The 14,346-nt window shown below is 39.7% G+C and overlaps 1 protein-coding gene across 1 annotated transcript in view; it reads left to right on the forward strand.

The window, feature by feature from the left end:
• Positions 1 to 252: 252 nt before the first annotated feature.
• The window catches only part of USP32 (ubiquitin specific peptidase 32), a 192,641-nt gene continuing 178,547 nt past the window's right edge, over positions 253 to 14,346 (forward strand). Inside the window, exon 1 of the mRNA XM_061142699.1 lies at positions 253 to 459. Coding sequence (XP_060998682.1) covers positions 402 to 459 — 58 coding nt within the window. The 5' untranslated portion in view covers positions 253 to 401. The remainder of the gene's footprint in view (positions 460 to 14,346) is intronic.

The following is a 14,346-nucleotide window of genomic DNA, read 5'->3' on the forward strand; positions in this document are numbered from 1 at the left end:
GCGCGCGGCAAGCGTGAGGCGGGGCGGAGTGGGTGGCCCCTGGCGGCCATTACCCGGAACAATCCCCGGCCTCGGGTCAGGTGACCCTCGGCGGGGCTTGCGGGAGGGAGGGGGCGGGAAGAGGGCGTGAGGAGGGAAGGGAAGGGAGGGGAGGAGAGAGGAGAAGGGCGGAGTAAGAGGGAGGGGAAGGGGGCGGGGTGGGAGCGGGTCACGTGATTCGGTATGGAGGCGGTGGCGGCGCCCGGGAGGAGCCGCCGGGGCAGAAGCCGCACTTGTTAGTGTTGGGGGAGGTGGGGACCGGGGGACGCCGACACCGTCAGTCAGGGACGCCGAGGAGAAGGCGGGAGGGGGGGTGGGGGCAAGAGCGGGCTCCGACCCCCGGCCGAGGGGATGAAGGGAGCATGGGCGCCAAGGAGTCACGGATCGGATTCCTCAGCTACGAGGAGGCGCTGAGGAGAGGTGAGGGGGGGAGGGGTCTGGGCGAGCTGCCGGGGAGGCCGGCGACGGGCCGCCCGGAGGGTGGGTGACCGGGGAAGGGGAGGGGAGCTTGAGGGCGTGGGGCGCCTGAGGCGGAAGGGAAAGGAGGCCACGATGGGGATTTTTGCCGGGGAGCAGGGTCGGGTGGGAGCAGGGTTTGGGGATTAGGATCGTGTGGACGGGGGCGAAGCTTTCCCAGTGAGAGGGGTGTCAGGCGCTGACCGTGCTCTCTGGTGGCGTTGTTCTCCTGGATGTGTCCAGGGGAGTCCTCCTCCCCTTTTTCCTTGGGTGGCACCAGCCCTTTGCAGCCCCCACCTCCTTTCCTTTACTGCCATTTTCTCCTATCACTTCCAGCAACATCCTAACCTCGTACCTAACAGCCCTGGCTGGAAGGCAGGGAGAAGGCGGCTGCAATGCTCTCTGTTCGCTTGCAGAAGCCCCTTCCAGTTGTGTGCTGTCTTCCCTTTCCAAGGGCTTTTTGCCAGTCTCTTGGGGGTCTGTCACCATCCACTGCCTGCCACCCCCTCACCCTTTGAGCGGCTGACTTTGATGAGAACGACCTGAAATTGAGTTGTGTTTGAGGTGAGATGAGACTGGACAGCTGGTGTTGCCACAAGACCTTGTCTTCGGTTTCATCGCCTCAGACATTGGTCAGAACCTTTCTTTGCACTTGATCCCCAGTTCGCCTCCCCTCCCTCCCCATAAAATGGCATTCGGAAATCCAGCATTCTGATACTGTGTTATAGCTCCCTTTAGAGACCGGCCTTCTTGCTGCCAGTTCTAGCCTGCTGCTTATTGGCTCTGATGCACAGTGTGTTGTTAACAGCCCCAACCCCCTACCACTTAATCTGATACCACTGTCCATGATCACTAAAGCACACGCTAACTGGAAGTGTCTATTGCTCAGTTTATGGCCGGAATGTGACTTAATTTTTCATGACTGGGATTTGAGAGAGAGTGAGTGTGTGTGTGTGTGTGTGTGTGTGTGTGTGCGCGCGCGCACGCGCTTGCGCTTGTGCTTGTATTTCTTGGTGAAAAGTAAAAAAAACACCATTAAGCAGCTTAGGTGTTAGGCATTTATTGTTAACAGGTTTCTAAGTCAAGAAACCAGCCATGCTCCAGGTGATGGTATTAGTAGCTGAAAAGAACTAGATTACAAGAGGGGCATTCAGTATGAGAATTTAGTAGCGAACTCTTATTCGTATGTTGGAAGGAAAGGGGTAAGTTCATTGGGCCATCACCTGAAATTACATAAGAATTTTGATGTATCCTTGTGAAATGACCAGAGTAGCAAAAATATGCCTTTTAGGTCTTTTTTCACCCTGTGGAACAGTATACTGATTGTTCTTATGGGCAATCTTGCTTGAACTTTTTTCCTTGGCTTCAATATGAGAAATATTCCAAATTCTTGATGTGTTTCCAGCTCTAGTAGGCTAGTCATTTCCGGGATGCTGTTGAGCCTGACAGGTCTGGCCTCAATTAGGCAATGGCTTACATGGCATGAAAGAGGACTTCAGTCAAACTGATTTACAGCTTCAAGGTTTAGAGTTGTTTAGTTTAAGTTTGAGGGTGATTTAGCTGACATTAAGGAATTCTGAAATTAAGCTTTTATCTAACTCTAGCCACATATAAAATAAGATTCTACCTTTGTAAATATAAAGGAAATTAACAATTGGTGTATTTTAAACTGATTTGACTGAAGGTCTTTGTTCAGTTTGTTAGGAAGTTGTCTGCTTGTTGAATTTTAAAACCTATCTTTGAAGAGGTAGCAAAATATTTGTTAAAATCTTACTTAACTTGTTTGAATGAATTTATGTTTTATCATTTTTGCTGCAGAGGAAGATTAAGGCAAGAAAGAGAAGCAAGTTGATAAAACAACATTTCTAAATGTAAACCAGGAGCTTTTTTTAAAAACAACCTTTTATTTTGTATTGTGGTATAGCCAATTAGCAATGTTGTAATAGCTTCAGGTGAACAGGGAAAAGACTCAGCCATTCATGTGCCTATATCCATTCTCCCCCAAACTCCCCTCCCATCTAGGCTGCCACTGTATAACATTGAGAAGAGATGAGCTTTTTAGATAAATAAAAATAAAGTGGGTACTTCTTTTGAATGTGATACTGTTTGTTAAATGTCAGACTTTGATATAGAATTTTTTTAGTAAGGTTGTAGAAGGAATTTATAAAGCTTTTGATAGAGCTAGAAAATAGTTTGAGAACTTTTTTGAGGCATGTAAATAATCTAAATAGGTACTAAAGCTTACATCTGTTAGTCTTAGCTGCTTGCTTATATTGTATAAGGTGAATGGGGAGGGTGATAGGACAAATACACAATGTGTGTTATATGAATCATTGTACAAGTAAAAAGCTATCTTGACAGACTATTGAAATACCTACTTGCTTGGCTTTACTTAAAAGTAGCGAGCCCTAAATAATGCCTAACCATAATTAAGTGGTATTAAAAAAAAGTCAAGTGCGTATTGCCACCTTCAAATATGGAGTTACTGGCTGTTTATCTTGCTGAATGGGGCCTTGGAAATGCAGTGTTATGTTAATGACAGATAACACCTACTGGACCTAAGTGAAAGGGCAGTCTAGTGACTTCTTGTTTACATTTCATAAGCTCTCGAAATTAGAAGATTGCTTTTGGATACTATTTTAGCTACACTCTGTATCAGCTTAATAAAAATTAATAGTTTCCTTGAAGTATACCTTAACCTTTTTTTTTTCAAAGGAGATGTATTAGTGGTAACTTTTATTTTTGGCTTGTATCTCCATCTTTCTTAAATAGAACACAAGCTTTCCCTTGAAGGCTTGACTCTAGTTAAATTGCATATATTATCTAAAGTATAATATGCTTACTATACTTTATGGATAGTGAAAATTATAGCAGATAAGTTCTGCATCTCTTTACTTCAGTTCTTTATTGCATCTTAAGTTTGTGGCTGTGTATTCCTAAAAATGTATTCTAAATGCTTGGAGCATGGCATTAAAAAAAAAACCAAACAAATGGAAGGAGTTGCAGTTTAGAGCATTTCAGAACTCAGAATATCTTCTCCAGTTTTTTAATTCTTTTTTCATGCTCCTCCTCTCCTTGCATCATTCTGGAAATAGAATTATAAGGCTTTTTTTTTTTTTAAAGTAAGAATTGGCTAAATTAAAATTGTCCTTAGTTTTTAAATTGTGGTAATACAATACAGTGGGTAAATTTCTTCCAATCCTTTTCTTTGAGTAGAATTTGGCAGTTACATTAGACTAAGCAGCTAGGATATGTCAGGAAATTTTGTTGTAGATTCACATTTTGAAGTGTCTCTTTACTCATACATTCAGCAAATTTTTACTGAGCATTGGCTACTTAGACATTGAAGGAACAGAGATGACTGAGACCCCTTCTCTTATAACCTGGGTCAATGCTCTCCACTGAAATATACAGTATATACTTCAAAGTGTATGTAGGACTATCCATGGGAGGTGGGAATAAAATATTAGGAATTCTATTTTAAGGTTCTTTTTTTGTGTTTATTTGATAATGGGCATAATAACTTCTAAATGTTTTACGAATTAAATTTATAAATAACACACAATATATTAAGTGCTACAGTACTATAGAAGGGAGTACTGTGGGAGTGCAGAGTGTGTGGGAGTATTTGGTGACCTGCAAGTGCCCTGCCACCATACTCATTTCACAGTATGTGCTCCTGTTTATAATAGCCAGGACATGGAAGCAACCTAGATGCCCACCAGCAGATGAATGGATAAGGAAGCTGTGGTACATATACACCATGGAATATTACTCAGCCGTTAAAAAGAATTCATTTGAACCAGTCCTAATGAGATGGATGAAACTGGAGCCCATTATACAGAGTGAAGTAAGCCAGAAAGATAAAGAACATTACAGCATACTAACACATATATATGGAATTTAGAAAGATGGTAACGATAACCCTATATGCAAAACAGAAAAGGAGACACAGAAATACAGAACAGACTTTTGAACTCTGTGGGAGAAGGTGAGGGTGGGATATTTCAAAAGAACAGCATGTATACTATCTATGGTGAAACAGATCACCAGCCCAGGTGGGATGCATGAGACAAGTGCTCGGGCCTGGTGCACTGGGAAGACCCAGAGGAATCGGGTGGAGAGGGAGGTGGGATGGGGAATACGTGTAAATCTATGGCTGATTCATATCAATGTATGACAAAACCCACTGAAATGTTGTGAAGTAATTAGCCTCCAACTAATAAAAAAAAAAAAAAGAAAAAAACAAACAAATCATAGTATGTGCTCAATAATTGTTTGTTAAAGAATTTAGCACTTAAAGGTCATTGTGTTTGCTAGTGGAATGATTAAGCATGTAATAGTTGAAGATTGCAGAACTTCTCATTTTTCTAACCCACCAACCCTAATGTGCTCTAAGATGTTGACTGTTCAAGATTTTATCCTCCATGTTTTATAGTACTAATATTAAATTTTCATTAGTATTACACTAACCCTGATGATGATGTTAGCTGCTTTAGTGTAACATATCATTGTGTAAATGGAAATTGAATTTCACAGTTGGTACTTTCTGGGATGCACTGTTCTCTTTTATTAAGACACTAATTTGCCTTCATTGAAATTTGCTAAATTTACCAGTGAACTCTCTAGCATTAGTGTGGAGTGGTAGGTCTAGCCTGTTGCAAGTATGCCTCACCAACTGTTATTACATGTAAAGGAGAAAAACAGAGCAGTTTTTAAAAAAAATTTATTTATTTGGCTGTACCGGATCTTCGTTGCAGTGTGTGTGCTCTAGATCAGTATGTGGGCTCTCGATCAGTATGTGGGATCTCGATCCCTGACCAGGGACTGAACCTACCTGCCTGCATTGGGGGGCTTTCCTGGTGGCTCAGACGCTAAAGAATCTGCCTGCAAGGTTGGAGACCTGGGTTCAATCCCTGGGTTGGGAAGATCCCTTGGAGGAGGGCATGGCAACCTACTCCCATATTCTTGCCTGGAGAATCCCCGTGGACAGGAGCCTGGTGGGCTACAGTCCATGGGGTCGCACCCCTGCATTGGGAGCATGGAGTGTTAGCCACTGGATTTTAGTCACCTAAGTAGTTACAAAGATACTGTTCTTCATAATCTCCAGTTTGACACTCCATATGGAGTGTCAGTGACAAAGAGGAGATAAATACACCAGTGAACCCTGGATTTGGGGAGGATGAGCAGAATGAGGTGACATCACTTGACCATTAACGGCCTCGCCATTTACCAAACTGGACAGCTGTTGTTTGTTTTTTCTTGTTCATTGTTTTCCTTTGTGCTCGGTTAGTGAAACTTCACAGTGACAGCATTCAGGGTTGCCTTCCAGAAAGATGTGTAAGTTCCTTAGAGTTGGGAATATTGTGACTAGCCTATAGCCAGGTGTTTTCCCAAGAGACAGGAAAGGTTTTTGGCCCTTGATTTTATGATAGGTCACTGGAAGAGTTAGGAACGTGATTATTTTTGTTGTTGTGGCTATAGAAGATCTGTTTTTGGAGTACTAGAGTTTAATGCTGAGAGTTTAAACTGCATTGTTAGCCAGCTGCAGAGGTGGAGAGATTTTTATTTATGGATTAAAAGTTGGTGGTTTGATAGTGGTACTGAGAAGGCTAAGATAGGACTGACTTCTTTTTTTTTAATTATATCTTACATTTAAAAAAATTACATTGGAGTATGGTTGATTTATAATGTTGTGTTAGTTTCCAGTGAACAGCAAAGCGATTGAGTATTCATGTATACATATATCTATTCTTTTTCAGATTCCTATCCCATTTAGGTTATTACAGAAAATTGAGTAGAGTTGTCTGTGCTGTACAGTGGATCTTTGTTGATGACAGTTCTTTCCATACCGTTTCCAGAAAGCGTGGCTTCTCTTTTCAGGGCTTGTTTATGCTTCTGTTTTTACCTTTTGGGCTTCATGATATTTGTGTTTAAATTGGGCCACCCACTCAGCCTCTTTCCTTTCTTCTACTAAGAAAGAGCTCTTGGAGGTTGGAGGTAGATAGTTGATTACTGACCCTAAAACCTGACAAAACCAGCTTTATGGTATTTACTGATAGTCAGAGGCCTTCTGTTAGAAGATCCATCTGTTCAAAGATGAAGGCCTTCCCTTTTCACCCATTTTTATTAGAAATTTAATACTAATATAAGGCTCTCTTTATTTTAGAGAAATCCTGTGTTTATCACTATCTTGTGAACAAGGTTCAGGAAAATTGATGGTGGTTGGAGTCCTTGATGCTGGACTGCGCTAGGAGCAAAACTGTGAGGTGTTACAGAGGAAGTTCTTCTGTTTCATTTCTATAAAGTTAGATTGTGTTAACATCTTACCCGTGCAGAAAAAAGCTTTTAAGGTCTGCTGTGGTGTCTTGCCTTTTCCTAATAACTTGTAAAAGAGTCTAGAGAGATTGCATTGTGCGAAGGACTCTTCTATCAAGCTAGGCCTCTCCTAGTCTTCCATGTGACAGTAAATGGCACCGCTATTACAACACAATTCCTAAAGCCCAAAATTGATAGATATCCTCACTTCCTCTCTTTCACCATCTGACCTATCCTCTTATCCCCAGTTTGAGTCTGTTGCCTATTGTGTTATCTAGTCCAGTCTGTCAACTTATGCGCATCCTCACTGCCACTACTCAGCTACCATCATCTCTTGCTAGTTTCCCATAGTTTCCTAGTTTTCCATTGCAGCCAGTGTAATCATAAAATTCAGATGGGATCCTGTCATCCCTTTGCTGTCAACCTGTTTTCCTCTCAGCCTAGAAAGACTGTTTACAAATTTTCCCACATCTGGCTCATTCTTCATACCTGAAGTCCCAGCTCGGATTGCCTCAGATCGGCCTTCTCATATCATCTTACATGAAGAGGTCTTCTATCAGTGTTGGGCTGTTCTGCATAGTTCATAACTTGTGATTGTTATATTAATTGTCAGTCATGATACTGCATTCCCAGTAGTACCAAGATAGATTCAGTACCTAGTGTATTTTGTACTCAGCAAATATTGCCTGATTGGGTGAATATATAAATGATGGAGAGAAGATTTGGAGAACCACATAATGTTTGTGGAGGGTAAAGAGTGAAGCGCTGACAGGGATGAGTATACTGAACAATATAGCCATCCCAGAATTTCTTTTCCTTTCATCAACTTTGAAAAAAATTGCTAAAGATTTTTGAATTGTAGTTAAAAACATGGGATCCTTAAAACTAATACATAATTTTGTGTGTTTAGTTCAGGTATTTAATCTAATAATGTACATTCCTGAGTAGTCATTGAGAGACTAGAATGGCAGTCAGTATTGTGTTTATGAACGCTTAAGAATGTCTTTTACTAATATATAGTATTTAGTAATTTTGTTCATGAAGTGATTTTTTGGAAAGAGATTTATTTATTTCCAATTTATTTTTATACCTTGATATCCATATACTTTTCATCCATAGTGACAAGTATCATTCTATTGCTGGATGTGAGGTTAGAGTTGGAAACTTACGTGCTTCAAGTGTTGTACAGAGTTACTTTGGAAGCCGAGAATAAAATTCACATCAACATATAGAGTGTTCTCATTAGTTGTAAATAATCCAAATGATTTTAAACTAAATTTTATGAATAGCTTTAAAAAACAAATCTAACCTTATTTTTCTTATACCCCATGGCTAATGCCTTTCTTTCTCTTAGTCTTTTGGTTTTAATCTTTATCACAATGATATACGCACATAATTTAAAATCAAATGATTTTACAGGGCTTGTTGTGGAAACAATAGTACTGTTATTCCCTCTCCCAGTTTTCATCTAGCCAGTTTTCCTCTAGCCATCAGCCAGTACTTTGAACCCTTTATTAATTTGGTCCTTATGTCTTGAAATAATATGACGAGGACTTGGATTTTTTTTTTAACACTGCTACCACTCCCCAACACACACATAAGTGCTCCTGTCCTCCCGTTTTCTCTTCTTAGTATGTGTATATTTTAATTTTGTTTAGAGATAGTTGTTAACTGTTTATATATTAGGCCTTTGTAAGTGCTCTTCTCAGCTAAGCTATTTAATATACTATGAATAGGATTACTTCCCTTTCCTGTACACTTTATTTCCTCTTAAATATTTCCTTATTAATTGCTTTTATTTTATTTGTGTAGGTTTCTATTTACTTTAATTCAGCCCCCAGAGTTGCCACCAAATGTTAAATCTATTCCATATGTTAATATACCTCAGATGTTCACTCAGTTCACCATATTAGGAAAAAACATTTCCTGGAGCCTTCTGGCCTGCTCCAGTCTGTACCTTTTGCCCTTGTGATTAAAGCCTAGCTGCTGTCCTGGAGATTTCCTTTGTTGTCCTGTGTTGGATCCTGTTGTCTGTATATCTCTTTTCCTCTTTTTTGGTTTACTCTTCCATTTTGGTGAGGCCACACCGCACAGATTGTGGGTCTTAGTTCCCCAACCAGGGATTGAACCCATGCCCCTCTGCAGTTAAGGCTTGGAGTCTTAACCTCTGGACTGCCAGGGAAGGCCCTAAGCTGGTGCTGTCCTTAAAGTTATTTTTATTTATCTAGTCTTTAGTATCCAAGAAGTCGTCTTGTTTTGATCAACTAATTATCTTGAAGTTCCTATTGAATAATCCTAACACTTAATCTCCAGTCATGTGGGTCTTAATTTAAGGCTCAGGGAAGGTTCATTGCAGTGATCAGTTAGAGAGAGACTGGGGTGGAAGGAAGACATTGCTCTAGAATGCAGTTTTCATGATCATATATGGTTCAGTGGTAAAGAACCCACCTGCTAATAAGGAGACATAAGAGATACGAGTTCAATCCCTGAGTCAGGAAGATTCCCCTGGAGAAGGAAATGGCAACCCATTCTAGTATTCTTGCCTGGGAGATCCCATGGACAGAGGAACCTGACAGACCACAGTCCAAGCAATTGCAGAATCAGACACAACTTAGTGACTGATCAACACAACATACCACTACTACTACGGTATAAAACTCCACGAGGGTGGGGACATGTATGTCTTACTCACTGCTGTATCCCTCGCCCTTACACAGGGCCTATCATATATTAGCTACTCAGTGTACATTTGTCATTTTTTTGTTTTTAAGAATTACTTATTTATATATTTTTGATTGCACTGGGTCTTCATTGCTGTGCTGGGCTTTCTCTAGTTGTGACGAGCAGGAGCTGCTCTTCATTGTGGTGCACGAGCTTCTCATCGCAGTGGCTTCTCTTGTTGGGGAGCACAGGCTCTAGGTGCACAGGCTTCAGTAGTTGCAGCACTTGGGCTCAGTAGTTGCGGCACATGGGCTTAGTTGCTCTGCGGCATGTGGAATCTTCCTGGAGGGGGATTTGAACCTGTGTGCCCTGCATTGGCAGGCGGATTCTTATCCACTGTACAACCAGGGAAGTCCTCAATGCCTATTTGTTGAATGAATGAATTGCATATCAAAACAATCTTTTCTAAAAACTAGATTGAATTTTTAGAGGAAGCTTGGTTTGGATATATGTGTGTGTGTGCCTGGAGGCCTAAAACTCATGTTTTCATATCTATAGTATATATGTATTTAAATGCACCTTTTACTTTTAAAAAAATGGTTAGTTGTATTAGGCATGTTATTATGTCATTTTTGGCTCTGCTTTAAAGTTGGTTTTGGAATCTGTTGGTGAGCAGCTGTGGTGGGAAACTGTGATGGGTTTAGAACAGTTGTTTGATTAATAAATCTGGTTTAGAGATTCTTTAGTTTATGTAAGCATCTATAAATGAAGTCTTTCACTGTGTGGAATTTTATAGATCAGAAGTTATTCATTTTGTCAGATGTTGACTCAACCTCTTTATAGCTGATTATGGAAGGACAAATTGCCTATTCTTTATAGGCTTAGAGGTGTAGTAAGGAGCAATTACCTAATGGTGATGCATTTTATGTTGTTATATCACTGATACCGTCTTAGAGATTCAAATAGAAGTTGACAGGTGATTGCCAAGCAGATATATTTAAATTACAAAGAAATAAGACATCATCTGAATGAACACTTGGCAGTGAATAACATTTCATAGAAAAATGTTCCATTTTGATTGGAGCATATTTCTTATTTCAGTCGAGTGTAAAACTAAATGCAACCTCTTTTTCTACAAATCTGCTTTTATAATGCATATCTCTGTGATTTACCCATAGGCCCAGGCCAGAAACCTAGTCATCAATTGAGACTCTTCCTTTATTTCCTCTGTTCATATTTAATCAGTCACAGTGTCCCTTTGGTGCTGCCTTCTTACTGTCTTCTGTTCCTTTTCCACCTTTAAAGTCATTGCCTTAGAAAAGACCTTCATCTGTCTCCTGGACTATTAATCACATACCCTTCCAGTCCATTATTTATTTTTCCACCAGGATAGTCTTTCTGAAATTCTCAACTGCCTTGCAGTGGAAGGCACCTGTACCCTCTGGTTTAAAGTCAGCCTAGCACAGCAAGCACTTGTGGTTTCTGTGCTCTGGTCCTGGCCTGAATGCTCTTTGCCTTTGAGAATGCTGCTTCCCAGATGTGGGAGTGCCTTCCTATCGCTTACATATAGTTAAGTGCACAAGTCTGACTGTACAGCTTGACGAAATCTTAGATGTGTACCCAAGTAACCACCATGTAAAATCTAGAAAAAGAACATTTCCCACACCCCACTAGGTTCCTTCCTGCCCTCTCCCAGTTGATACTACCCCTCAGAGGTAACCAGTGTTTTGACTTCTGTCACTGTAGATTAGTTTTGCCTATTTTTGAGTCTCGTGTAAATAGGATCATGTAATAATGGCTTTTTTTGTGCACAGTGAACTCATTTTTTAAAAAGTTGAGTGTAGACTCATTTTTAAGGCCAAATTTTAAGCCCTTTCTCTGAAGTAAATTCTTGAGAAGATTACTAGTGTCTTGAAATTAGGGTCAGTGTGTATTATTTTTATTTCTAGAACCTGACGTAGAGGCTGGCATGAATTGATGGGCATCTTTCTTCCTGCACTATCTACCTCATCAGATCCTCATCCCTCAAAACTAAACTCAGGCATCAGGTCCTCTCAGAAGCCTTCCCTGATGCTGCTCCTACTTTCTCTCCTGCTGTAATACCCTTTTATTGTAGTAGTTATTCCACTGCATCACAGCTACTGGTTTATTTGTCACCTCTAACTTACCTTGAGTTCTGAAATTCTTGAGAATGAGAACTCTGCAATCTAGAAGGTACCTGGCAGAGCTTATATTAAAATATTCACAGAATGAATGGGCCAGCTTAGTGCCTTTTGAATTATGAAGAAAGCAGACAGAATGAAGCTAATAGTAATAATCTGGTAAATTGTGTTTTTACAGGATAAATTATGGTTGTTTCATGACATTTATGCAAATATTTAAATGCTCCAGGAATATAAATATTTAAAATTGAGTTACAAACTGGCTCTAAACTAAAATTATCGGAATCCATGAAGCACTTCATAGAAAATATGAAGGAAAACAAACACAACCTTATGTGCAAGGACTAGTAGATTTCTAATTTGTGTTATAATTAGCACCTTTGATTAAGGTTGAGTGCCCACTTTTTGCAGATGAGCAAAAAGTTTTATTGGTTCTGAGATAGTCATGTTTCTCATAAGCTGTAAAGACTAGTATGAATAGATACAAGAGAAAAGTCATGTCAGAAGTCCATGTAATTTTTAGAAATGTTTTCCATGTGGTTTATACAATTTGATATTACTCCTACTTTAAAAATTTTAACTTCTCCATAATAAGCATTATATGGGCTAATTGGTTGGTTCTCCTCATTTCAAATTTCTGTCATTTGCCTGGGTGACGTTTTCTCTACTTTCATCTATTTTAGTAATTTTATATTGTATGAAGTGTTGGACAAGCCTGATGAGGCTGGAGTATGAATGGTTTCATCTCATTCTGCTTATCTTTTTGAACTTCTAGATTTGCCTAAATCTTCCTGTCTTCTCTGGAACATTACTGAACTATCCAGAGCTTACTACCCTTGAATTCCTGTGACTCTTAATTTGTATCCTTATTATTTTATTATTTTTACATATGTATGGTGGTGTTTTATGTGTATTAATTCAATCTTCCTGCTAGAGTGCAAGTTTCTTGAGGAGGAATCTTTTTTCAAAAAAAGTCGCTTTGCACAGATAGATGTTCAGCATTTCTTGGGTGATCCGGTGGCTAAGACAGTAAAGAGTCTGCCTGCAATGTGGGAGACCTAGGTTTGATCCCTGGGTTGGGAAGATCCCCTGGAGGAGGGCATGGCAGCCCACTCCAGTATTCTTGCCTGGATAATCCCCATGGACAGAGGAGCCTGGCAGGTCGCACAGTCCATGGGGTCGCAAAGAGTCAGACACGACTGTGACTGAGCACATAGCACAGGAGAACCAGACAGTTACAGTCATTGGTGTCTTTATATGATTATAATGTGTTGTACTTTATATAAAATCAGTAGTTATTTTTTAGTTTTGTTTTAAGATACATGCTTGACCCTCTGTGTTCTGTGGGTTTTGTGTCTGCTGATAGGAGGACTGACTGTATTCATTGTACTGCTCCATTTAACGTAAAGGACTTGAACATCTGTGGATTTTGGTATTCTGGAACCAATTCCCCACAGATAGCAAGGGACGACTGTACCTTTTAAATTTCATTTCCGTGTCTTCATCTGAATGTTTAAATAACATGTGGCTCATACCTCAAACTTTGTAGGAATGTAACTGAAGGTTACAATTATAGGTTCAAGAGCACTGCACTGCATAGCAGTTCTGTATGTATTAGAAGAATTTATTAGAAGACAGGCACTTGTAGGTGGCACTGGGATTTAGAAGACTTTTGCTCATCTTACATATTTGTGTCAGTTTGAGGATTGGAAAATGCATGCAGGATATCTACTTCTCTCTGGTGCCTTTGTGATCCTGACGGGGTAAGCTAAGCTGAAAGGATAGGCTTGTCTGTTTATCTTAGTATCCTGAGTCCCTATACCTGGAATGATAGATATTTATGTATTTCCCTATGCAAGTGAAAACACTGCAAGTGGATTTTTCAGCCTTTCAAAGCTTTCACATTTATTAAGTCCTTCACAATTATTTCCTGATAGTTAAAAAGGAAAACTGATTTAATGGTTGCACGTCTGTAAAACCCTTTCTAAACTCTCTGTGTGTGTATTCCTAATATTAACAAATAAAATAAATATACTTTTCTCATACATATGAGAGAAAGCAAAATTGTACTTAATTATGATGCTGATTGTAATAGAAATATATATAGCTTTATGACTAGTATTTTCAACTATGTCTTAACCTTGTAAGGAACTTCTGAAATGTTTCATGTGAATTTTTGTCTCATCTTCACAAACGCAGGTGTGTATGTCATTTTTTTTTCTGACTTCAGTAATTTATTATTACTATAGTAAACTACTATAGTAAACTGTCTATAATATGAACTTTACTCTTTGAACCATTTAAAAGTGCATACTTCACTGCCATTAAGTGCATTTCATGATATTGTGCAACCATCACCAGTATCTATTTCAAGAACTTGTTCATTGTCCCAGACAGAAACTCTATAATTGTTGAATAGTAACCCCTCACATCTGCCACCCCCCAAGCCCCTGGTAACCTTTATTCTGCTTCTACTCTGAGTCTGTCTCTTCTAGATAGCTCAGGCAGAATCTTGCAATATTTATCCTTTCATGTCTCATTTCACTTAGCATAATGTTTTCAAGGTTAATCCATGTTTGTAACATGTAGCAGATTTCATTCCTTTTTATGGCTGGATAATACACATATACTACATTTTGTTTATCCATTCATCTGGACATTTGAATTGTTTTTACCTTTTGGTTATTGTGAATAATACTTCTAGGAACAT

Source organism: Dama dama, chromosome 5, assembly GCF_033118175.1.
Source record: "Dama dama isolate Ldn47 chromosome 5, ASM3311817v1, whole genome shotgun sequence".
In the NCBI taxonomy this organism is placed as follows: Eukaryota; Metazoa; Chordata; class Mammalia; order Artiodactyla; family Cervidae; genus Dama; species Dama dama.